The 24382-nt window shown below is 44.7% G+C and overlaps 1 protein-coding gene across 3 annotated transcripts in view; it reads left to right on the top strand.

Moving 5' to 3' along the window:
• Positions 1-24382, top strand: part of TULP4 (TUB like protein 4) — a 260862-nt gene that overhangs the window by 212832 nt on the left and 23648 nt on the right. For all 3 annotated transcript variants that reach the window (XM_019479760.2, XM_019479756.2, XM_019479758.2), the window contains exons 7-11: positions 684-850; positions 15034-15258; positions 18864-19098; positions 20696-20840; positions 24147-24291. In XM_019479760.2, coding sequence (XP_019335305.2) covers positions 684-850; positions 15034-15258; positions 18864-19098; positions 20696-20840; positions 24147-24291 — 917 coding nt within the window. The remainder of the gene's footprint in view (positions 1-683; positions 851-15033; positions 15259-18863; positions 19099-20695; positions 20841-24146; positions 24292-24382) is intronic.

A 24382-nucleotide genomic window follows, 5' to 3' on the forward strand; every position in this document is an offset into this window, starting at 1 on the left:
CCTGCTTCTTCATTTGAAGACAGGTTCTCGCCTACAAACACCTTCAGAAGGTTCATGGCAGATTGAGTGTCCCAGGGCACAAAAGTTTTGTCTAGCCTACAGTTTGTCTGGGACTGAAATAGTTGTCTCTTCCCTTAAAGGGATAAGACTCTGCCTCTTACCTGGAAGGCCAGCTCTGAACCCCTCGGGCAGATAAAACTACTGTTGACATGGAAGGCAGAAACACCAAATATTCCAGTGCTCTCACTTACGTGAACTGACAGGAAGGTAGAAATTGGGGGTGGGGGGGAGTCAGAATTAGCATCCCAGAAGGAAGCTGTAGGCATTGCTTTTCATGATCTGCCAGAAGGAGAGGCAATTGATATGTATAATATATATAAGCTCTATTATACCCAAGTTTATGGCTTGCTGACTCTCGCATGTAAAAGCAAGGTCCTGCTTTGTGACTAATGTCTACAGATAAAGATAAATAAATCAGTACATTTTTACTTAGCTACTGCATTTCGTTAGGAGCATTTTCAGAAATGTGTATGTGCCGTACTAACTCAAACTGCTTTGAAAGTAAATAAGGCTCAAGCTTCTAGCTACTCATGAAAAGGCTGCTCCTATTAAATGTGATTACTGTGCTTTGCAAGGTGAGCTCCTTTCACCTCCTAGTGGTGTCTTGCCTTTTTTAATTTCAGATGTGGTGGTGCAGTGGTGTACACAGGGAGACCTACTGGCTGTTGCGGGCATGGAAAAGCACAGTCAGCTTGCTGAACTTGGCAACGGTTCCATGCTGAAGAGTGCGCTCGTCAAGTTCTACAATGTCCGTGGGGAACATATCTACACGCTGGAGACACCCGTACAGGTAAGGGATGTTATGAGACATCAAGTGTAATGCTTATGCGTGAATAGTGTTACACCTACAGTAGCTCCACAGTATAGGCACATATTACTGAAGTGTTCAACTGTGGTTTTGATAAGCTTCAAGTCTTTGCTCTTTGCAATATCTAGAACGTGAATTAATATAAATTATTGTTGTTTGCCCTAGCTGGGATTGGGGCCTCATTGTGTTAGGCACTGTACAAACATATAGTGAGATACTTTGCCCGACAAACTACAATGTAAACAGGCAATATAGACCAAGAAAGCACTATTATTCCTGTTTTATAGATGAGGAACTGAGGAGCACATAGGCTAAATCACTTGCCTCCAATCGCACAGAAAGTGTTTGACAGAGCTGGGCACAGAACTTAACCTCCAAGTCTAGTACCCTAACTATAAGACTCCTCTGTCCTTAACCACAAAACTATAATGTGCAGGGTACCTCTGCCCTAGTGTAGGGGTAGGACAATCTAACACAACAGGAGGTCCTAGAATGTGGAATGACATGGTGTCAGACTGACATTGTAGCCATGATGGTCTAGGAGTTATGTAAGAGGCAAGGATTTTTCTGGGTGATGTCTTTTCTTGGGCCAACTGCGTGGTTGGGATAAAGTTAGACAAGCTTTCAAATGCAAGGCATTCTTCATCAGGTCTGAGGAAAGAAGCAGCCATGGCAATTATGAAAAACAATGGGTGGGGCTGTGAAATTGTAGAGGGAAGAAATTCCTAGTGGTAGCAGACAAAGAATTAGACAAGGTTTTTTCCCCCAGTCATCATGGAGAACCCCCTGCCTTCCACAATCTTGGGTTAGCATATAAAAGGGGGACGGGGGGGGGGGGGGGGGGGGGGGGGGGAGAGGCAGTTGCTGCAGCTCTGACTCTGGCCCTGAGCCCAGGTTGGGGCCACAGTCAGACCCACAACAGGCTCCTGCCCTCTCCCCCTCTGCTTGCCCTCTGCAGCTTCTGCTCCCCTCTCTACCCTCTTCCCCTGCTTATTGTCAGGCACAGCTTGGCTCCGGCTCTGGCTGGATTCCCTTCCGGGCACAGAGCATGTGGAGCTCCATCCCCTGCCCTGCTGCTGCATGGTTCAGCAAGGGATGTGTTATACTCCAGAGAGGAAATAGAGTCCCAGCAGCATCTGACAGTAAAGGGGGAGAGGGCGGAAGAGGCAGAGACTGGGAAGTGAGGGGGAAAGAGGCAAAGACTGGAGAGTGAGGCGGGGAAGAGGCAGAGACTGGGGAGTGGTGGGAAGAGGGAGACTTGGGAGTGGGAAAGAAGAGGCAAAAACTGGGAGGACTGAGGGGGAAAGAGGAAAAGACTGGGGAGGTGGTGGGGAAAAGAAGCAAAGCCTTTGGGGAGCTAAGGGTGGAGGCTTGCCGTTTGGGGGAGAGGAAGCCTGCAGGGGAAAGAAGGTGGGGGGGGCAGAGGGCAAGGGGTCTGTCTGACCCTCCCCTTCAGCCACTGCTTTCCCTGTGGAGCAGTGGGGAGGGGGTTGAATTCAATAATTACTATACCTGGAAAATTATAACAATTTTATAAATTTTTCACATATCAAATCTAATTATTGGGGGTCATCTTAAATTCAGGGTCATCTTAGATTTGAGTAAATACAATAATTCTTAACAGTAATAACCAGACTTTTTGTTTGTTGTTGTTAATTTTCCAATATCATGGCGTGAGTTGGGCACAGAAGGCTGAGTTAAGGACCATCTGGCAAACTGACTCATGAATATTCTCGTTTGCATTTATTTATATTTAGCAGTAACCTCCCGTTATGCTTCAGTTTGGATTTTGTTCTTTAGGTTTTGCATTTTTTAGAATAATATACCCCACACCTGGTATATGGGACAAACTGTTAGGGATTCAAGTGTATGTACATGGTGTCTCAGTGCTGATTTAAGTGAAGAGCCTATTTATCCAGTTTTTACTGCTGTCAGTGTACTAAGACAATTATAGCAGCATAACCACTCTCCTACCCATGTGGACAAAACAAATATAAATGCATTTATGCCAGTATTGATTATTCCATATGGAAAGGGGAATCAAAATACCTACATCTACAGGATGTATTAAACTTTCCTGAGTTATAATCCCTAGCATAACTAGCTTATTAAAAACAGAAGTCACATTCAAACTGCAATATTTATACAGGTATGAAATCTACATGCAGACCAAGCCTAAATTTGGGACTTGATTCTCTTCTCTTTTTACTATGCTTATTTCTTTTTACTTAATAAAATTAATTTCTGATTTCTACTGGTAAGAGCTTGAGAGGGAGACAGTTTCTCAAAAAGGAGCATGCCTCTGTCTCTAGTGTTTATGCACCCACCCACTTGAATAGTGGAACTACATATATTGCCATTTGAGTTACAAAAGACTATAAAGTTTTGCAGATCATTTGGTATGCCATCAAAATCAGCTAATATGACTATTGCAAAAAGTGAGGTTGCTAGTGACATTTGTTATTCAACATGTCTGCTCCGGAGAGATATGTAGTGGACAGACAGAGTCAGTGGTCCCAGTGATTTGTCTTATAAGCACCAACAGCAGTAAAATCAATAATTTGCTGTAGAATGGCAGTCAGTACTGTGATGGGATGTTATAAAAATCACCACTGGCAACTGAAAAGGAAGGGGTGAGAAGATGGGAATTTTCACATCTCAAACTCTATTACAACAACTATTTCCTCTGGAACAAGCAGCACATGATTGGGGATGTTGCTTTTATTTTAAACAAATCCTGTTCCTAATTTAATTAATGACATGAGAGTTAAACAGTGCTGAACACTGCAAATGTCAGATTACTGGTGCAAAACTTATTTAATATGAGGCACTGTTTCATTTCTCTGATAAAAACAGGTGTCTGAAATCTTTGTCTGTAAAATAAATTAAGCTGTCATTGCTTATGCTGTCTGGATATACTAGGTGCATTTGTAGAGTATTAAGAAAGCGAGACATTTTCAGATTGCTTATAATTATAACTCAAAAGAACTAATATAAAATATATATGAAAGTTAGAGTGGATATTAATGATTGTGAAGCCACAGCAAGCCAGACAGTCAGAACTGTTTACTTTGCTTTTCTTCTCACAGTGACAACTTGTTTTCATATTTTCTGCCAGGAACAAACTGGTCCACCTTCTCCCCTGGCTTTGGTACAGTTTTGGTGTCAAATCATGTGGTTCCTAAATGGGCAACTTGTATTTGTGGTTAAGATCTCTGTATGTAACACCGTAAACACAGGAATTGCGCTAGTTTAGAAGCATCCAATCCAGCATAACATTATTATATAAAAATAGTATTCATAGGTGGGAGGGTGGGGCTGGCAGGGTGTAACAGCTTCTCTTTCTCACTGCCATGTCTGTCGCTACAACTCACCATCCACCATACCCTCTGCTTTCACAAAAGTGCACTTACCAAAGGTTGTATAGACTGAAGAACAAAGGTAGGGCTCAAACAACTTGTCTCCTGAGACAAAGAGTATCCTCACCCCTTCTTGAACCCGCTGTGAACGTATGGTGTTCGTCATCCCACAGCACTGGCCCCTCACATTTATCTCACTGGATCCACCCTTTAGGGACTAAGAAAAGCTCAGGCCTGTAGTGTCACACACATATTGCATATCTACTATTGTTGCAGAGAGTTAATACATCGTGCTTGTTTTATATGAAGAGCATGTGCTAAAGGCTGTCCATAAGCTGCTAGGTATTCAGAAGAATGCTGTCACTTCTGGAAATCCTTCTTGTCTATCACTGCTCCCAACACACAAATACAAATCTGATCAAGCAGAAATGCACCAGGTTCCTTCTTCTAGTGATTTAGTTTTTCAGCCCTGCTTCTCCAGCATTTTAAATGAAATAAAAAGATGAGGTGTCTTTATGGTTATGCATTCTATCTGAGATGAACATTTTCTTCTTGTAAATATAGGCAAATGTTGATCCTCTGGCTAATGGTGTACATATAAGAAGTCTAGTCAGGTGCCTGATGAATCCACTTGTGGCTGACAAGCCCAATTCAAGAGTGACACAGCTTGTTACAAGTTTCACAGATCCATGTGTTGTTTGAATTGGAGACCAAGTTTACAGCACATTGCTTTCTTCTTTCTCGCTTTGCTTCCATCCTCTGGATCAAAGCTGCTTCATGATGAGCTGCACCCAGTGTCAGATGTTCCCTCCAGATTTCGATGGGATTCTGCATGCTCCTCCCAACTTTCTACATAGATGTTGAACAACTTCATATAATTTTTGTACGTGTTGCAGTACTGCCATAAAGGGTGACCCAGCTTTTTAGAGCCACCTCAAATCTCACTGTTCAAAATATTTGTGGGGTTATGGTCTCCTCCTACTCTCCTGACGTGGCCAAGCCATTGCAGCCTCTTCTTGTTAGTGGTTTCTAAGTGTGACAGTCCTGTGCACTCCAGCGCCTCTGTGTTTGACATTTTGTCTTCCCATTTTATTTTCAGGATCTTTCACAGGCATCTCATATGGAAGCTGTTCAGTCTCCTGATGTGTCTAGCAGCGTTGCCTCTAAGCTGTGTGGCAAGTGCAGGCGCACTCATGCCTCACTACCAGGTGCACCTGCGCGGCCATGCACACCACGCAGCTTAGAGGAAACACTGGTGTCTAGTGTATATAGTCCATATTTCTGAACCATAAAGTAGGGATGACAGCACACAAGTCTCATAGATATGCACGTTTACCTTAGCTGATAGTTAATGTTCCTGTAATAGTTTGAATGTTCCTGTAATAGCTCAAAATTCTTAGCTGCTTCTCCGTTTCTGTTAGTCAGTTCAGTCTGAAGGTCAAGATTCCTGCTGATCATAGAACCCGAGTAGCAAAAGCTGTCAAAAGCACCAAGAGATTTACCCTCTAGAGTGATGTCAGGCACTGGTTCTTCCACCCCTTGGTACATGATCACAGTCTTCTTAAGACTAATTGTCAACCTGAAGCTCTCACATGACAGAAAATCTGCCCAAGATTTTCAAACAAAATTTGCTTCTTGAATTTATTTATGAAACCCTCATAACCCTGGCATTAAGCAGAGATGGCAATAGTAGTAATGGGCGGCACCTGAGACTTGTTTTTTACAGCCTTACTAAAACTGTTTACTGAAAGTGCTGCAACCCATTTCTGTCACTTCAAAAGTCTGTGCTTGATGTGCAGATGGATCTTTATTGTATCAGCTAACTGTACCTGCTGTTGTAAAGCTGTCCTCTGAGTGGATACAGCTGCTTCATCTCTTCCCAATTGGACTTGAAATAGAGGAGCCTCCTATAACTGCTCCTCAAAACTGCCTCACTGCAGACATTACAAAACCTGTGAAGTTGTGATCTTTCACTTTTCTTAATGGTTCAGATCATTTGCCTGTTGTTTCCCAGGGCCGTATAATTCTCTTTTATATGTCCCGGAGGATCATAACAACAGGAAGTAGAGCCCAGAGAACCTAATTCTAATCTCATGTACATACATAAAGCTAGAATAATTACACCTACCCTATTGAAAAACTGACATATGGTGTGCCCTGTAATTAACTGCACGTTTAACAATCTTACACATAGAGCTAACCTTGATGTAACCTTGATGAACAGACAGCTTGATAGTGAAAGTATGTTTTTTTTCCAAGAATCAGTTATTTAAATGTTGATTCAGTATGATTGTATAAAAGGCTTAAAGATTCTGGGTAGTATTTGGTTGGTTCTTACAGAATGGCAGCTTCTGGTATTTTTGGTGAAGGATGGGATCAGTGAGTACTTCGGAAGGGAGCTGAGATCATGCAGAAAGGGTGGATCTCAGAGCTGAAGACTTTTTTGGAAAGAATTAAACCGATTTTTTTCTGTCTCAGTGTTTCCATTGGCTATTGAAAAAGTAGCCAACACTACAACTTAAAGGTGCAGGTTGCCTCTGTAAATATCAGGTTTTATCTTGCTTCTATTAAAATCAGTGACAGAACACCTATAGAGCAAAATGGCAGCAGAATGGGGCATTCTGAAATTTGTTCCTTCATGTTCTGGTTTATACATTAATCAAAGGAAAGCCACTTAGTTCTGTGGTCCTCAACCACTGGGAGAACTCCAAAGCCTGCTCTGGGGAGTGCCACATCGAGCAGTAAGTGAAGAGCAGAACTGCCACATCCCTAACACCTATTGCAGGATTCTGACCCTCAGAGCATGCACCCCTGATTTAGCATAAGTCCAACTTTAAAGCAGCCAGAGTCCACACACTGAGGGCAGTGTGAGCCATGGCCCCCAGACTGCAATGTCCTCTGGGCTGCTGGCTCCCCTGGCACTGTGGGCTGCACTGTGCCTTGCCACACTGCCCTTCCCCCTGGGTTGGGGGTGTGCAGCCAAAGTTGGGGAAGGAGGGGAAACCTCAAGACCCTGATTGTTGCTGCAGCCAGAACAATAAGGGCAGTGGTGCCCAGGGGATGCAGACCATATGCAGCCTGGAGGCAGCTAGTTGGACAGACCTGACGTAAAGTAACAGCATCTAATAGCAAGCAAGAAAACCCTGCTGTTTCTTATATAACATTTGTCTGACTCTTAATTTTGATGGATAGTAACAGATACAGTCCCTCAAGATTTGGAGCAAAAGAGTAGAATTACTCTCTGCACTGATTCTGACTGACTGGGGATATACGCAAATTTCTAGTTGACCCATTCTTAACCTTGTAGGACTAATGGGTCAGGTACAGACATTACACATTTACTGGTATAAGTAGGGACCTACTTAATTTGTGATATTACAGAAACCGCAATCTGCAATTGTCCATGGAATCAACTTAAAAAAATAAAATTCTAGCTCCCCAGGGGGAACCAACAGTCTTCACTGCTCTGCAGCCCACCCAAGAGGGGAAGGCACCAGCTGGCAGGTCAGCGCAAAAGGCAACTGCCCATTTGTCCCTCCTTCCCCCCAGGTCCTCTCCACCTATCAGTGGCCAGGGGCAGGGCTGCACAAATTGCAGCCAGCAGCCAAGATGCTGGATGCCCCTTCATCCCTCCTCCCCCTTCCAAACCTCCCCCCCACCCCCCAGGCCTGTCCACCAATCAGTGACAAGGGGAGGGGGTGCAGGGAAATGCCTGTGAAATTGCCTCTTTGTGCTGTGACCAAGCTGCAAAAATTCCTCGTCTGGCCATGAATTAAGTAGGTCCCTATGTAGAAGTGTTTGGAAATAAGTCTACATCCATAACAACATAAGTCTGGTACGCAAAACTGGTTTATACCTGTAACAGAACAGAAGTTCGGCACACATAGACTGGTTTAAAAATGGAGGAACCTGGTCTAAGATTTGTCCCCCACCTCCACCCTGTCCAAAGGGCGAATGTGTGCTCTGATTGCTACTGATCTAAACTGCGCTGTTTACAGAAAACCATGCAACTTAGATCGATTCCTCCATGCAACTTAGATCGAACTTTTTGAATGTTTGTACCTAGCTGTGATGTCTTATTTCAAACATACAAACATACTTTTAAGGACTGTGGAATGGTCTGTGAGAACATGTGTTGCTGGGATATTGGCAGGATTTTACAAAGAGAAACATTTATTTAAGAGAGCTCCATTCAGCAGACTGGAATATTTAGGAAGTTCTTTCTTGAACTCACTAAATTGGCCAGGTGCCTTAAAATTTAAAGAGAGCAAGTGACTTCCTCACCAGTATATTTTGAGTAGTTCAGGTTGGATTTTAAAACAAAACCCTCTAGTTTTTTAGTACTTTGCTGTAAGCATAGTTCATCGATACCTTCTACATACTTTTCCTGCCCATGAAAGTTCTGGCCTGTGAACTGTATTAGCGTGAGGGGTGGATAACCTGGAGGGATGTGGATAACTTGGAGAGGGTTCAGAGGAGGGTCACCTGTCTGGTTAAAGAGCTACAGAAAAAACCCTATGTGGACCGATTGGGAACCCTGAACCTCTTTTGCCTCCACAAGAGGAGGCTGAGAGATGATCTTGTGGCCGTCTACAAACTCATCAGGAGAGTCAGCAGGAAGTGGGGGATACCATGTTTACCAGGGCAACAGTTGGGGTAACTAGAAACAATGGACACAAGTTAAAATAGAGCAAATTCAGGCTGGATATCAGGAAAAAGTTCTTTACAGTGAGGGTCACCAAAATATGGAATAGGCTTCCAAAGGAGGTGGTGTTGTCTTTCCTTGGAAATATTCAAAAGCAGATTGGACAGACACCTGGCTGGGATTGTCTGACCCCAGCGCTCTTTCCTGCCCAGGGCAGGGGGTCGGACTCGATGATCTAACAGGTCCTGACCCTAATAACTATGAAACTATAACTATGGAACTATGAATCTGGATCCATATATATAGTAGATTAAGGAACAAGTGATTCCACAGAAATCCTGTAATGGTTCCAGGGCTCCAGGGAGAGAAGGGTAGAGTTTTCAGTTAAGTTATGGGAAAAGGCGCTCTTCCCCAGTGTCAAGTATTCCTGTGCCTGAAGAAGGGTGACTGCGCCTGAACCTTGCTAAGAACTTTTCTCCAACTACAGTACTCAGTTGGTCTAATAAAAGATACTACATCTACTCAAAGATCCTTGCCTGCTTTTTATCTGGGAAAACAGATGTTGTTCTCTTGATCTGTGTGTACTTCACATGGAATCTTTAGGTTTATTGCTGCTGTATTAATGTGGTCTTCTGGGTACATCCCCCCAAATTAATCTTATTTGGGGGGTTGTTGGGTGACACTGCAAGTTTGTTTTCTTATGGAGAGAACGACAAGGCAATTTAGACTTTGCTAGTGAAGTGTGCTCCAGGATCTCAGTGGAGGCTTTGAAATGTTCAAGTAAGACAGTCTGTAGTAACCCCCGTTAACCTCTACCTATCACAGCAGCAGAACACAATGAGGAATTTTTATAGTTGTTCACAACTGGGAAATGGAGTCTATTTTTTCTACAAGTTCATTATCTTGTCCTGGAAAAGACTCATTCAGTAAAAACTAAGTCTTTCAGCTAGACTTGAGATGTGGAAGATGCCTGGCTATAGAAACTTGGAACTGAAATAAATAAGAAACTAAATTGCAAATTAACTGTTCTGCAGTTTGAAGAAATCTTACAATGCCTTCACTACTGAAGTATCTGAGCACCTCATAATCTTTGATATATTTAACCTCCTGTCCTCCTTAGAAATTAATGGTTATATTCACATGACACAGATCTGACAAAGTAGGTTGTTGCCTACGAAAGAAAGCTCATGCCTCTCTGAACTGGTCAATTTGTAAGGGTGGAAACAGAAGAATGTTTATGGCAGCACAAAGGCCAAGGAAACAGATGCCCATGCCCCTTGTGCCACAAATGGCCAAAATTTGTGGCTTTAACATAGGTGGTAACAATTTATGCCTCTGCTTAGCAGTGGACATCTGTTTGCTTTATGGTGCAAGAGTACAGGCAGCCCTTCCCACCAGAGCTGCCCATTCTCTCCAGCCATCTTGGGCAGGTGATCCCAAGACTTGAGGGGCCCAATCATGCTGCTCACTGGGACTGCCTGCCTGGCTTTCCCTGCTTTCCCTGACACATGCCAGGGAATCTCTGCGACATGTCTCTGTGAGCAGCGAAAAGCTGAGGTTTCTCTGTCTACAGAGACACACCAGGGGGAACCTGTATGGTGCATCTCTGTAAGCGGGCAACACATCATCCGTTGTCTCACAGGATCAATAGGCGGGACAACTATGTTTTGTCCAGTGGAGCAGATCCGCTGTGTTGGGACATATCCTGGCACAGCTGATCTGCTTAATTTGATGACGTCTGTTTCTAGCCTAAAGTGCCACCCTGCCCTCACTTGACATTGTACAGGGGTAAAGACTATGTGATCTGCCCAAGCTCACACAGAAAGCCTGTGGTGGCTGAAGGACCTGAACACAGGCCTTACCAGTCCCATCTACTCTCCTAACCAATGCACCATTCTTTCTCACTCTGTATGTGCACAGATACAGTTTCATCCTTCTTTAAAGTAAAAGAGAGAAACATTCATGTTATGTTATTTATAGCCTTTACATCCATATACAAACATGCCTTTTACTAGTCAGATTCTCTTTTGCATCTGGTGTCTCATTCCTGAAGGATTTTCAGACCTGCAGCACTAATCAAAAACAAAGTCTTATCTCACTAGTTGATGTCTGCCAGTGGGATTTCCTGCCCTGGATATGACCACTTCACACTCCGTGAGACTTCTAGTTCTAATAGCAAGGTGCTAGCTTAGGCAGAAAACAGACCTTAACACCCAAAATTTGTGTCTTCAGGAACTTAGTGAAATACCTGTCCGCTACATTCTAACTGAATTCTAACTGACTGAACTTCATAGCAGTTATAAAAGGTATGTATGTTATACTGCTCCTCTGTTGGGGTGAAAAATGAATGATATAGAATAAGCTAGCACAGGGAGGTAGCTTGGTCAAAGATATCCAGTCCAGTGCTCTAAGAAGTAACACTCCCAATGGGGGTGTATGTAACTACATAGAATAGCTTCTCTGACTGATTCAGACACAAAGCTATCAAACTCTTCATTAATCAGTTTTTTGAATCCTACAGTCAATGTGTTTCTTTGGTAAAACATCTGAACTGTTGCCTTTTCGTGTATTTGTTTTTGAGTTTAATAGTGCTGTATGACTTAAATTCTCTGTTTGTGTGTGGAAATTCAACTTTTTCCTGTCTCCATGTTTATGACTGATCTCTGAGATTCATTCATACCCCTGTATTTAGGGCTGAGATTCTTATAAAAACTAATGGGATTTTGTTAGGTAAAAAACAGACGTGGAAGTACCAGAATCTCTGCCCAGATTTCTCTGCTACTAGCAAAGAACACATGATCAAACATGGGGAAAAAAGACAGTGTATGGCAAAATCTGTTTGTTTGCCCCAATAAAGTTTAATAAAGTTGCTACTGAATCCACACATGGTGGAATATTTTACAAGGAGTAAGGGCATCTCTGGCTAATCATTTTCCACAATAGGGTTTGGATAGACCACTGTAGCCAGGTGGTAATAGACTTACTGCAGTAATTGAACCTCATCCTCACATTTCAGAGAGACTTTATCTGAGCAATATATTTAAAGGTCAGGTCACACCTGGCAGTTGTCTGTCTTTTCCAGCGTCTAATAATAAAACCATTTTTCTTGTACCTCATTTGACTCCTTATAGCCCTTCGTGTGTGAAGTGATGCTGGATGTTAGACATGAAGGGCACGTTAGAACAGTCCTGCTGAAAAGCTGCCCCGGTGAAAGTTCTGGCAAAATGTGTCTGGAGCATCAGTAAGCACCCAACAAACCAATACCAGCCCAGAGTCTGGTTGATGGTTTAAAGTAGGGATGTCAGACATGTGGCCTGTGATTTGGGTATGTCCCATGGAGCCATTTCATGAGGTCTATGGGGGACCCTGAGGTTCTGGGAATTTGGGGGTGGGACAAACAGGGACAGAGCCTGCTGCCAAATTCCCAGCTATGGAGTCCCATTGGGTATGTGTGTCTGTAGGACAGTGGAGGAGGGGCAAGTGAAGGCTGTATTGACATCTCACTCCCCTGCCACTTGCCCTGCTGCTGCCACAGGCGTTATCACCCTCACTGGGTCTGGACCTGGCCCGGGAGGCTCCTTGCCTTCTGGATTCTGCCTGAGGACACAGGTGACTTTGATACCCCTGGTATAGAGAACACTGGATGTTCAAAATAAAATGTTCTAAGCCAGTGGTACCCAACCTTTTTGTCCTGCAGTCTGGATGGGCAGTACCTGGTCCATCTGTGGGCTGGATCCAACTGGTTGGCCTGATCTGATGTGTGGGGCAGGCATGGCAAAGCCCCAGCCCAGCTGTGCAGGAGGAAGAGGGCATGGCCCAGGGCAGTGCAGGGGAGGGGGCATGGCCTGGCTCCGATGATCTGCAAGGTCCCTTCCAGCCCCTAACAATCTAATCTATGAAAATCATTGAAAATCTTCATCATGGTTGTGCGGTCACTAAGCATTTTATATATATATATGAATTGATTCAACTGATTTATGCGAAGGGATGTAGTTTGGATTTACAGTACTAGCTGTACTCATGGTAGGATGCATGCCTTTGCACATCCACTGGTGCCCTCTCCCAGGGCTTCACTGGATGAGTCAACATCTCCCTCAGGTGCATTTGCCTTGTGCCCTCTCCATTCAACCCTGCTTATTTTGTGGGCTGCACTGACCAGCTCACAGTTCCCAACCAGTGTGAGGTGCCAGTAGAGCCCTGAAATGTGGTTCATGCTCATATTGTAGAACATCCTGTACTGTAGAACAAGGGTTCTTTTTAAGCATCCAGAATTAAATGGAATTTTGAACTGACCAAACCTCTGCCCTGAACGTGTGGTGATGACAGGCTATGTAGCAGGTTGCTCATGATACCACAGGGATGTTTTGGCTCCTTTTGAAGTGTCGTTCTTCACTACAAAGAGCCTTTAGCAATTGCTGTGAAAACCATAATGCTCACATATTGTTGTTTTGCACTTGCGTATCAGTCAGCCAGAGGGTACGTACCTCCATGCAAGGTTGTGTTGTGTGGGTATGGGATTGTGTCTGTGTCTGCGGTGCCTGGTTTTACTGAAAAGGAAACTGCTCTACTTCCCACCCACCCACCGCCCTGTCTTAAAACCAGTATTTTCCTTGAAATTTAAAATCAGGTTGAGATGGCACAGCGGGTAAAATTCTCTCTGGTAGAAAGTTGCTTCATCATACTATTTATCTTGATAATAAGCATTGAGGTGGCATTGTGCAGCTGCACTTCCTGTCATTCACATAAAAATCAGTTTGCTCTGGTTTCTCATCTTGAAATATTCGGAAGTCACAATTCAAAAAAAGTCAGTCTCTGAGACTTACTAACATCTTTGCTAATCTAGTCCAGGTTTCTGTGTGTTGTGTAGTCTTTCACATTTTTCAGAGGTGGAGGGAGGAAAAGCCTGATTACTTGGTGTTCTTTGTTAACACCTGCCTTCTGTGTGGTTAATTCTTGTTTGGTGTATTCTGATTAGAAGGATAAAACGTCCCTAATTGACCATGTTAACACATCTCCATCCTTTCAGTAAATTGTGTCCATTCTTCATCTAAAGAACAGGACCTAATCCGTTGGGCATAGGATTGTAGCCATTAACCAATGCTTCAGAAGAAGAAACAAGCCTTGTTAGAATGTGCTTATGGTAGCCTGCTGTGCAGTATTATTCACAGAAGAGACAATTTGTTTCTCCCCTCTGTTGCTGTTGATTCCATTGTGCTAGACACAGTACACACATGCACAATTAAAAGACAGCCCCCTTGAGCTTACACACAGAGACAAGAGATGACAGGTGGACACAACAGATGTTAAGGAGAGCACAGCTAACAGTAAGATAATTGTGAAAGTTCAATAAACAATGGTCATGGCACAATAGCTTTCTGGAGGTATCATGATAGGAAGAAGATTTAAAGATGGTAGTATGGAGAGCCCCTTCCATACTATGTAGGACAAAGCTTCAAGGATTTTGGGGGGAAAATTGGACTAATGGGAATCAACTCTAGCCCTCAAGTATGACATTGCCCTTATCTTGGCATACACCTCACTACAAGCTGGTTGTTACAAGACTAACCAGTCTGTTTTTTCAATCCACCTATGTTACTTGACTCCTGTATCAGAGAATATCACAAACAGGTGCAACATTGGCTGTCTTAAATTTGTGTGTGTGTCCTAAATTTGCCCAAACGTACAGCCAGGTATATCAAAGTAACATCCTTTTGTTACAGTGTACAAAGGAGGGCCTGATTTAGCTGTTGCCATATCTTTTAAGTCTCAGAAACCTCAATCCAGTTCCATCTCTCACTCACCATTATTCTGTTAATTGGTATGAATTTGGACATTTATATCACTGAACAAAAAAATGAAGAAAGGGCAGTATGTATAGTCTGTCCATGATGGTGATTTAGATTTTTTTTTCATCTGGAAATACTTTGTAAAAGGGCAGTATGGGAGAGCAGTCAGTTTGGGACTGGGAGGCAGAAATGGCAAAGGGCTAATCACACTTTCTGCCAGTGACAGTAACTCAGCGCAAAGCTACTCTTATTTTTACCTTTTGGAGAACCTTGGCACTGGATTCAAATGTTGCTGTTGAACATGCATCTTGCTGTACCAATGTCCAGGAGAAAGCTTATGCTGCACTAAGTTGTGCAATCTTCCTTTCCTTGCAGCGTCCCATTATCTCTATCTGTTGGGGCCACAGGGACTCGCGCCTGCTCATGGCTTCTGGCCCTGCGCTGTACGTGGTCCGAGTAGAGCACAGGGTCTCCAGTTTGCAGCTTCTGTGCCAGCAGACCATTGCAAGCTGCCTGCGAGATGACAAAGATATCAGCAAACTGACCTTGCCTCCTCGGCTCTGCTCATACCTCACCACTGCCTTCACACCAACAATCAAGGTAAAAGGAATCGGAGCCTTTTTTTCATTCTTCACTCAGGTGTTCCCAAGAGATAAGGGGGAACATCCTGGCCCCACTGAAGTCAATGAAAGAGTTCCAATTGACATCAGGGAGCCAGAATTTAACCCAGTGGTTCCCAGTGAGAAAAGAGGAACCAAAAAGGAGAGAGACTGAAGATGAAAAATAAAAAGGGCTCATTTACACTGCTTCAGCACACAAAATAAGGCTCAGAATATTGTAATCATGAGGTCTCCTTTATGGTTGGTCTGTCAAGCAAAAGCCTGTGAGTTCACGGTGCCTGCCACTCACAGCAGATTTCTGAAGATCTACCCCATTGTGATGGTAATATTGGTCTAACATTGGTTGTGTTGGAGCTGCACAGACAATGGAACTCTTATCTCCCAGCTGTATGTCAGGATGCTTGTACGTTGGCAGCCCCAAATATCTGTACTTACTGGAGTTGTCTGCCTTGAAATTACTGACAGAAACAATATTTTATTACCACTCAGCCCCATTAGCCCTGCTGAGCCAACACAGCTAAGAGAGAATGAGCTGATATTTTTCTTTTTTGCATATCATCAACAGAATTACTTACCCAGTGCTAATTGCAGGGCCATCTGCTCCATCCGTGTGTCTTCTAATCATGCCCTCAGCTACACCTGTGGATCCCAGAACTGTTTATACCATCCCAGAACTGAGGTCTTAGCAAGTAAAGTGCTTAGACGCATCTGATCATTTTATGTAGTGCTGGTGCTTATTACCATTTCATTTTATTGGGACAAATTCAACTTCTGGGTATAACAGTGTCAATCTGGAGTAGGTGCTTTGAAGCCAGTGGAATCTATCCAACCATACACTGTTTTAAGTGAGAGCAAACTGAATCCATTATATAACAACCCGTTATTGCCACATGGTGAATCATGCTTTGGTTTGTTTATGAGAGAGCATTTTGTGTATTGCTAGTTTAGTAATTTGTATGCATAAATATTTCTGGAATGGGTTAGTCTCTAAAACACAGGGTTATATTATAACTGGTACCTTTGGAAAAGAGTAATTAACATACTGTAGCTGTAATTCTTCCAGCTCCAAAGGTATGTACTGTAGTATAGAAAAGCTTACTATTCACCAGGACCAGCTTTATCTCTTTTTTTCGCCAGCTCTTATTCCCTTTTATATTTGTTTTGGAAGAAACTAAGATGTGGCAATTTATCAGTAATAATAATAACAATAATACCAATAGCAGCATTTTGGTACTATAGAACCATCCTCTGGCCTCTCAGTGCTGGGCATTGCACAACCTCAATATCAGACTGTCGCTGTCCCAAAAAAGCTCATAATCTATAGAGATGAAGCAGATGACAGAAGGATTACTATATCCCATTTTTACAAATGATGAAAGGAGTTGCAGGGCCAAACAGGGAAAAGGCCTGAGGGCCCTTCTACACATTAAAATTAAAGTGGGATAGAAACTAGCTGTAGAGTCGTTGCACCTTTTCAGGCACTAACTTTGTAGCAGGTTGGCTCTTTTTATAGCTGCATAGTCAGTATGATAATTTTCTTGCACGTGTTTGGCCTAAATTTATTGCACAATTAACCAGTTAATTGAGTAATATATATCATGTGTAGAATGGACTTATGTTGCCTGTCCACAGTCCCATAGAAAACCGTGACAGAGCTGAGCATTAAACTTAGATTTCCTGGGCCCAGACCAGTACCCTAACTAGAAGACCATGTTTCTGCTTATCATTTACTTAACTTTTATTTTCTGTGTACAGGTTTTGGCCCAACCAGCAGGTATGTCTCTCTCACTGCTGTGTAACTAAGTGGTTCTCAGATTAGTTTAGGCTAATGCTGATCTGTTGTAGACTCCTGTGTGGGTCTGAGTTTAAAGGCCCACTTTCGGAACCTGCACTTGGTATATACAACTGAACCCACATTAGCAAGTCTTCTTACTCGTGGACCAACCTAACCTGCTGTAGACAAATTCACAACCCGCTGCTGACAAACATGAAAAAAAACCCCTACATTTTGCTGGTAGCAGCAGCACGTTAGTTCAAACTGGCTCTGCAGTGTCTGTATAGATTGAGCACTTCGATGGGGCTTTTTGGTGTTTTTGTCTAAAGCTGATTCAATTCCGGGGAGCTACTGACAAATATGAAGAAAAAAAATGTGCTTTACTGGAAGAAGCAGCGAGTTAGTGTTCAAAATGGCTGCGGAGATCAAAGAAAAGATCATAGAATCATGAAGTCATAGAAATTAAGAGCTGGAAGGGACTTTGAAATATCATTGAGTCCAACCCCCTGCTCTGGGCAGCAATACTGCTGAGATCAAATGATCCCAGCTAGGTGTCTGTCTAGTCTCCTCTTGAAGACTTCCAAAGTTGGGGATTGCACCACCTCCTTGGGAAGTCTATTCCAGATTCTGGTTACCCTTACCGTAAAGAAGTTCCTCCTTACATCTAACCTGAAACCATCCTTTAACAGTTTATGGCTATTGCTCCTTGTCCTCCTCTGGGGCGCCCTAGTGAATAGTTTTTCTCTCAGCTTCTGATATTCATCCTTTACATACTTATAGATGGCCACCATGTCCTCCCTCGGTCTCCTCTTCCCCGGGTTGAACAGTCCCAGATCCCTTAGTCTTTCCTCCAGGCCCTTAATCATTCTTGTGGCCCTTCTCTGGACCCTTTCAAGATTCTCCATGTCTTTTTTCAAGTGGGGTGCCCAGAACTGGACACAGTATTCCAGCTGGGGTCTCACCAACACCGAGTAGAGAGGAAGTATCACTTCCTTAGCCCTGCTCACAACGCATTGTCTACTGCATCCCAGTATGTTATTAGCTCTGTTGACTACAGCATCAGACTGGCAGCTCATGTTCATCCTGTATTCAGCCATAACCCTGAGGTCCTTTTCAGCCATCATGCTGACCAGGATATCTCCTTCTAACCTATATTCATGTTGCTGGTTACTTCTCCCCAGATGAAGCACTCTGCATTTATCCTTATTGAGCTGCATCCAGTTCCAGTTTGCCCACCTTTCCAGCTTGTCCAGGTCCAATTGGATCCGCAACCTATTCCCTAGCGTGACTGCTTTTCCCCATAACTTAGTATCATCTGCAGACTTGTCCAGTGTGCTTTCCACATCCTCATCTAAATCGTTGATAAAGATGTTGAACAGCACGGGGCCAAGAACTGAACCCTGCAGGACACCACTGGCCACCTCCTGCCAAGACAGGTGATCAGGGTGTGACCTGTCTTTTCTTTGCTCTCCTATGCAGCCATTCTTTCTTCTTTGTTTGATGTCCTTTGTGCTGCTTCTTCCAGTGAAGCACTTATTTTTTTACATCTTTCAGCAGCCATTGGTGAGGCTTACATTCCTACCTGAAGCTAACCTGAAACATTTTTTTTCAGACCCTCACCTAAACTGCAAAATGTGAAGTAGTTCATATTCCCACCTGAACCCAACTCACTTTGTGGGTCACCCATGGGTACCTGACCCAATGCAGGACTCTAATCTGTAGACCCCACTTAATAAGGGTGGTATTGCTGAGCTCAAGGACAAAGAATAATACAAAAGTAACTTTCCCTTACTCTTTTCTGTTCACTTAAGCCTCCAATCCCAGACCCCAACAACATGAGAGATTTTGTCAGCTACCCAACAGCTGGCAATGAGCGGCTGCACTGTACCATGAAGCGGACAGAGGATGATCCTGAGGTCGGAGGTCCATGCTATACACTGTACTTGGAATACCTAGGGGGATTGGTGCCAATCTTAAAAGGGCGCCGGATCAGCAAACTGCGGCCAGAATTTGTCATCATGGATCCTAAGACGGATGGAAAAGCAGGTGGGACAGTTTTATAAGTGTTTAGGAAGGTTCTAGCTTGCAAGTTCCAGAGACTGAAATCCTGTTTACCCAGAGAACTGCTTGATGGGTAGCAACTGCAGTTCTTTTCCACAGCAAGCAGCAGTCTCTTCATTAGGAACTTAGGTTAGAAATAGAAGTCACTGAATGAAATGGATCGGCTGTGCCGTGATGGGTCCACAGCACAAATGATCTGCTTCGCAAGGGGAAATACACTGCTCCTTGTCCTGCCCCTGATGCTGTCAGCATCAGACCCATGCTCCAGGTCTGGCTGAGCAGGGGATAGTTTCCCCCACCCAGATCTGGCTGAGTGGGGGGAGAGTGGGGTTTTCCATTGCCCAGCCAAACCCATGGTTCTGGCTGAGTGGGGAAAAATGCCACAGTGGTAATAGATGTCCACCGCAATAAAGCAGCAGAGTCTATAACCACCTTTTGTTGTGCCACTGATTTCCCTTTCATGTGGTGCAACAAAGGATATCAGGGTCTGTTTGCTCAGTGTTTGTGCCATCATAAAAAATGTCATGGCAGCACAAATGGAATGTCAGGGTGATATCTGTTTCCATCCTTAACACGCCAGTCATCAAACTGATCACATTGGCTTCTGGTTTACAAAATGCAAGCTCCTGAATCCTGATTTGGGAGGGATCAGTTCATAGGCAGAGGGGAAAAAATTATTTTAGGGGTGGGACAGAGCCACAAGTGGTTTGTCATGGGGAACGCCCGGCATAGGGAGAGGGTGGTGGCTCCCACCACAGCGTGCACCCTGGGAAGGCATGCGGGGCGTGTGCTTCCAGATTTGTGCAGGGGGATGTGAGCTGCTGCTGTGGTCTTGGGCTGGGGAGCGCTGGACTATACCAGGGTGTGCTTAGGGTGGGTGGTGGCAGTGCTGGGAGAGGGGGTTAGGGGGGCTATGGCAAATTTTGGGGTGTCTGCAGCCCCCCCGACCTCCCCCAGCCTGTTTCCAGCACCTCCCCTGCCTGCCCTGAGTGCAGCCCAGCCCAGCCCAGCCCAGCCCTCCCCTGTTCCCCACCCTCCACCCTCATCCCTGCCAGGAAGAGCCTGGCATAGGCTCCAGCCCACAGTGGCAGCCTGCCTCCCCCAGCGCAGATCTGAGGGCACATGTCCCTCATGCCTCCTGGGGTGCATGTAGTAGCAGGTTCCACACCCACAGACAATCCACTTACAGCTCCAACCCACGTCCTGTGCCCCGCTCTGGCTGTGCAGCCCCAGCCACACTCCCACTCCCTCCCTACGCCTACTGCAGCTGTACTTCTGCCCTGTGTTAGGTGGGGGAGGAGCTAAGCCCCATTAGCCTATGGATCAGTTACTAGTTAACAGGAGATATTTTTCAGTCTCTGTCTGCGAGTCACCTTGAACAAATGAGCATTGTTCACTTGAATGTGGGCCATCTGAAATTCTGAGGTTATATTGGGCATTTTGAAAAAGAGCCAATTTTCCCTGCTACCATTTTATCTTAGCTCTGCTTGTGGATCAGGTTTATGTCTCAGATGACTGACAGTTGAAATTGGGATCAGGTTTCTGAAATGGTTCTTACATTTTTTGGGACCTGTCTTGGTAGATGAAATCTATGGAAACAGCTTGATTTCCACTGTGATTGACAGCTGCAACTGCTCAGACTCCAGCGATATTGAACTGAGTGATGACTGGGCTGCAAAGAAATCTCCCAAAATCAGTCGAGCTAGCAAGTCACCCAAACTCCCCAGGTAATCCCTTCTTGGCTGTTTTATCTTCCTTCTTTTTTCTAGGTCTTTTTTTTTTTAGTACTGTCTTGATGCCTCATATAATTAAAGCAGAAGGGGATGTTCTTACACCTTTCATTGGCAAGAATCTGCCTGTGGAAATTACAGCTTCTCAGGAGTCTTTTTTTTTTTTTCTCCCTGAGAGAACATTGCAGACCTTATCAAGCCCCTAAAATCATCCTCTATGGTTAGCTGCAATAATAATGTAAGCAAACTCCCCAGCCTCAGTCTGCCTCTTGCAGATAGCTCATCAAGCCAGAAAAAAGTCCAGGGCATGTGGTGTGTCCATGATAGCAAAGGAATATTCTACAACATTTTCAATTCATTCTTCATTCTATTCTGTTCCTTTTCCTCCCCTTTCCTCCTCCCCCCATGCCACACACACACACATACCTCTCACAATCTTTTGATGTAGAACTGTGTGTGAACAAAGTCTCTACCAACACCTTCTACATAGAAATTTTCAGGTGGCTATATAATGAAAATGTCATCTTTAAAATGGCCTGTCATTGTATTTTCGTGTCTTATTGGTTGGTAAAATAATGGTAAAGGCGCTCAGTCACATGGTTTAAGCAGCAGGCAATTGTTACCTTCAGCACTCGCATCCATCCATGTTTAATGGTGAAGTCTGTGGGGAAAAATGAAAATTACATCAAGTCCAGCCATGTGTGTTGATTATTGCTTGTTTTGTACTAGCATCAAGGGGCCACGAGTACGATGCAGGGCCCCATTATGCTAGGTGCTTTGCAGCTCTTGCTAGCCATAGCTAGAATGAAGAGGTTTTCTATACACACAAAACTCTCATTTCTAATGCTGTTGCTTGTGGGCTGATATGAAGTCTAGCCCTTGCCCTTCTGAATTTCTGCATTTTCCTTTTCATTTTGCTCTTCACTGTTAAATAGCACCTGACTCCTCAAATCCAAAGCCTGAGCCTGCAACCCAAGGTGCATAGGCAGAATGCTACACCCATGCAGAGTCTTGTTGATGCCAGTGAGCTGTCAGCATCAGATTACACATAGCTTCCAGTAAAGGCTGGTACTTTACCTATGACTTCTTAGCAGGCAGTCAGGCCTGCTGGCTATAGTTTGAGGCCCAGAAAATGGAGCTTCTCATCTGAAATCACAGGAGAGTCATGAACCTTACTATTCAACAAATACATCAGCAAAGCAGATGTGGCTCAAAAAGAAAGAAAAATATCAGGCTGCTTTGCTGATGAGATGAATTTTTTCCTTCCTAAATGCAATGCGTTTTTCTCCAGCAAAGGCCCCTTTTCAGCCCCTCAGACTCACATCCTGGAGCCCCATTTGAAATATTTACATTAGAGAAAGCATAAATAATGTTTTCCTCAGAAGAGGAGAGCTGGCTAAATTTCATAAAGGTGAAGCTTGGGTTTCATTAATGGCACAGGGACCCAAATCCAGCAGCCAAAATGTAATCTTGGCTTTCTCATGGACTTTACTCAGAGTCTGCCTGGTACCACGTTCTTTTCATGACTCTGTGACATGTAAGTTACATCACTTCCTGTAACAAGTATGTATCCTGGGGCCAGTTGAGTCATGGGCCCGCCCACTTGTTTCAGGGCAGCCCACCCACCTGCCTCTCCTGCCGCACCTTTGATGAAAACCATTTGATGTTGAAAACAAGGCAGGCGGCTGGCCATTTGCTTGCCCTGATGCCAAGGGTGTATACATGGCTCCGATCCTCCCCTTATAATGTGTCCCATGCCTCGCAGATGGTATTAATGGCCTAACACCTGGCCTATGATCCAGTGCCCCTACACTAGCATTGTCGTTCCCATGCCCTCACACTGGGACCCTCTGTCCAGTGCCTCACTTCGGGACTTTCACTCCTGTGCCCTCACAGTGGAGTTTGCAATCTCTGTGCCCTCACGTTGGGACTCTCATTTCCTGTGTCCTTGCACTGGGCTGTCTTCACCCCCACTCGGGGCTCCCAGCCCCTCTCTTTGCCTCAGGCTCCCTGCCTGGCTTTGGATTCTCTTGGTCCGCACACACCTGACGCTGGGACTCAATCCCCTGCCCGACACTGGGCATCAATCCCTTTGCCCCTGGGGCTTCACACCTCCTTCTTGGCCTCAGGATCCCACCCCCCTTGGAGCCTCACACCCAGCTCCCTTTATGAATCTCCAGCCTCTCTGTGGACCTGGGCCCTGTCTCTGGCCCCTTCACATGACCAGGACCCTGCCTCAGGCTCCACCCCATAAATCTGGGCCCTTTGCTTTGTCTTTGGGGTGTGGTCCCCTAGCCTTTTCCTTCCCTAGGGTAACTCACAAGGCAGCGGGGGCTGAAGCTTTCTGGCACCCTGTACTCATCCTTCACTGGGGAGGCACAGGTGAGGTATTTCCTGAGGACTGCCCCACCACCGGCAGTCCTACTACACCATCCAGCCCCAGCAGGGTGTAGTTTTAGGTCATGCCTCAGGACCAGGAGCCTCCACCATCCCCATAGTTCCTGCCCTTTACCTCCATGATGTTACGTGAACAGCAGCTCCAGAGAGGTGATGTTCTCCCCTTGACTGCTAGCAGCAAACTGCTGGCTCCAGTGCTCAGGTCCTGCTTTTATCACAAACAGCTGGGCCCTGTTCCCAACCAGGCAGTTGTGCCTGATTGGGAGTACAGCCACCTGCAAGCTGCTCTGCTGCTTGCCTATGCCCCTTTGAGTTCGAGAGCACAACTTTTGCTGTGTTACACCTCCCCCTTCACATTGCTAAGCAGTCCTAAGGAGGGCGGAGTCTAAGTTAGAATCAGGACATCTGACTTGCATCTCTTTACATGTCACCTTTAAATTTGGCCAATAGAATACTATCCTTAGGCCAGGACTTTCCAGCTTTTACTTCCACCACACAGACAGCACCAGGGTGAGCCATGGAGCCCTTGCACCCATGGACTCCCTCCCTGCACTGCGCCACACTGGGTGCCTCCTTGCTGCACTGCAGTGTGTGAGCACCTCAGGTCTGGAGCAGGGGCAGGAAGCAAAAGTTGGAGGAATGAGGGAGCTATTGCAACTGGAGGGATGATGTTAGTGGTGGCCAGGTGGGAACCTGTGGGCTAAAAATTAATTCCTTGTGGGCTGCCAGTTGGACAGTTCCGCCTTAGGCTAAACAGATGGTGGACAGTCAAACCATTGTCCATCTGTTGGTTTCATCACTTGAACAGAGTATGCCAGTTACTTTCACTGTCCTCTGTATACATGAAGACATTAAGTGTGCCCATCCGTGCTTGCTGAATCATTCTGATTATTGCTTTCCGTACAGAATTAATATAGAAGCCCGCAAATCTCCAAAAATGTCACGAGCTGCTCAGGAGATATCAAGGTCTCCAAGATTACCAATAAGGAAACCTTCTATTGGTTCACCAAGCCTAACTCGAAGAGAGTTTCCATTGGAAGATATCACTCAGGTATTGTCTAGTAATGATGTAGTCATGCTTGCATCCAAATATGTATTTTCTTTCCAAAGGCAGCCATCAATGATAAATCTCCAGAGGTTGC

This window comes from Alligator mississippiensis, chromosome 1 (genome assembly GCF_030867095.1).
Source record: "Alligator mississippiensis isolate rAllMis1 chromosome 1, rAllMis1, whole genome shotgun sequence".
NCBI classification, from domain to species: Eukaryota; Metazoa; Chordata; order Crocodylia; family Alligatoridae; genus Alligator; species Alligator mississippiensis.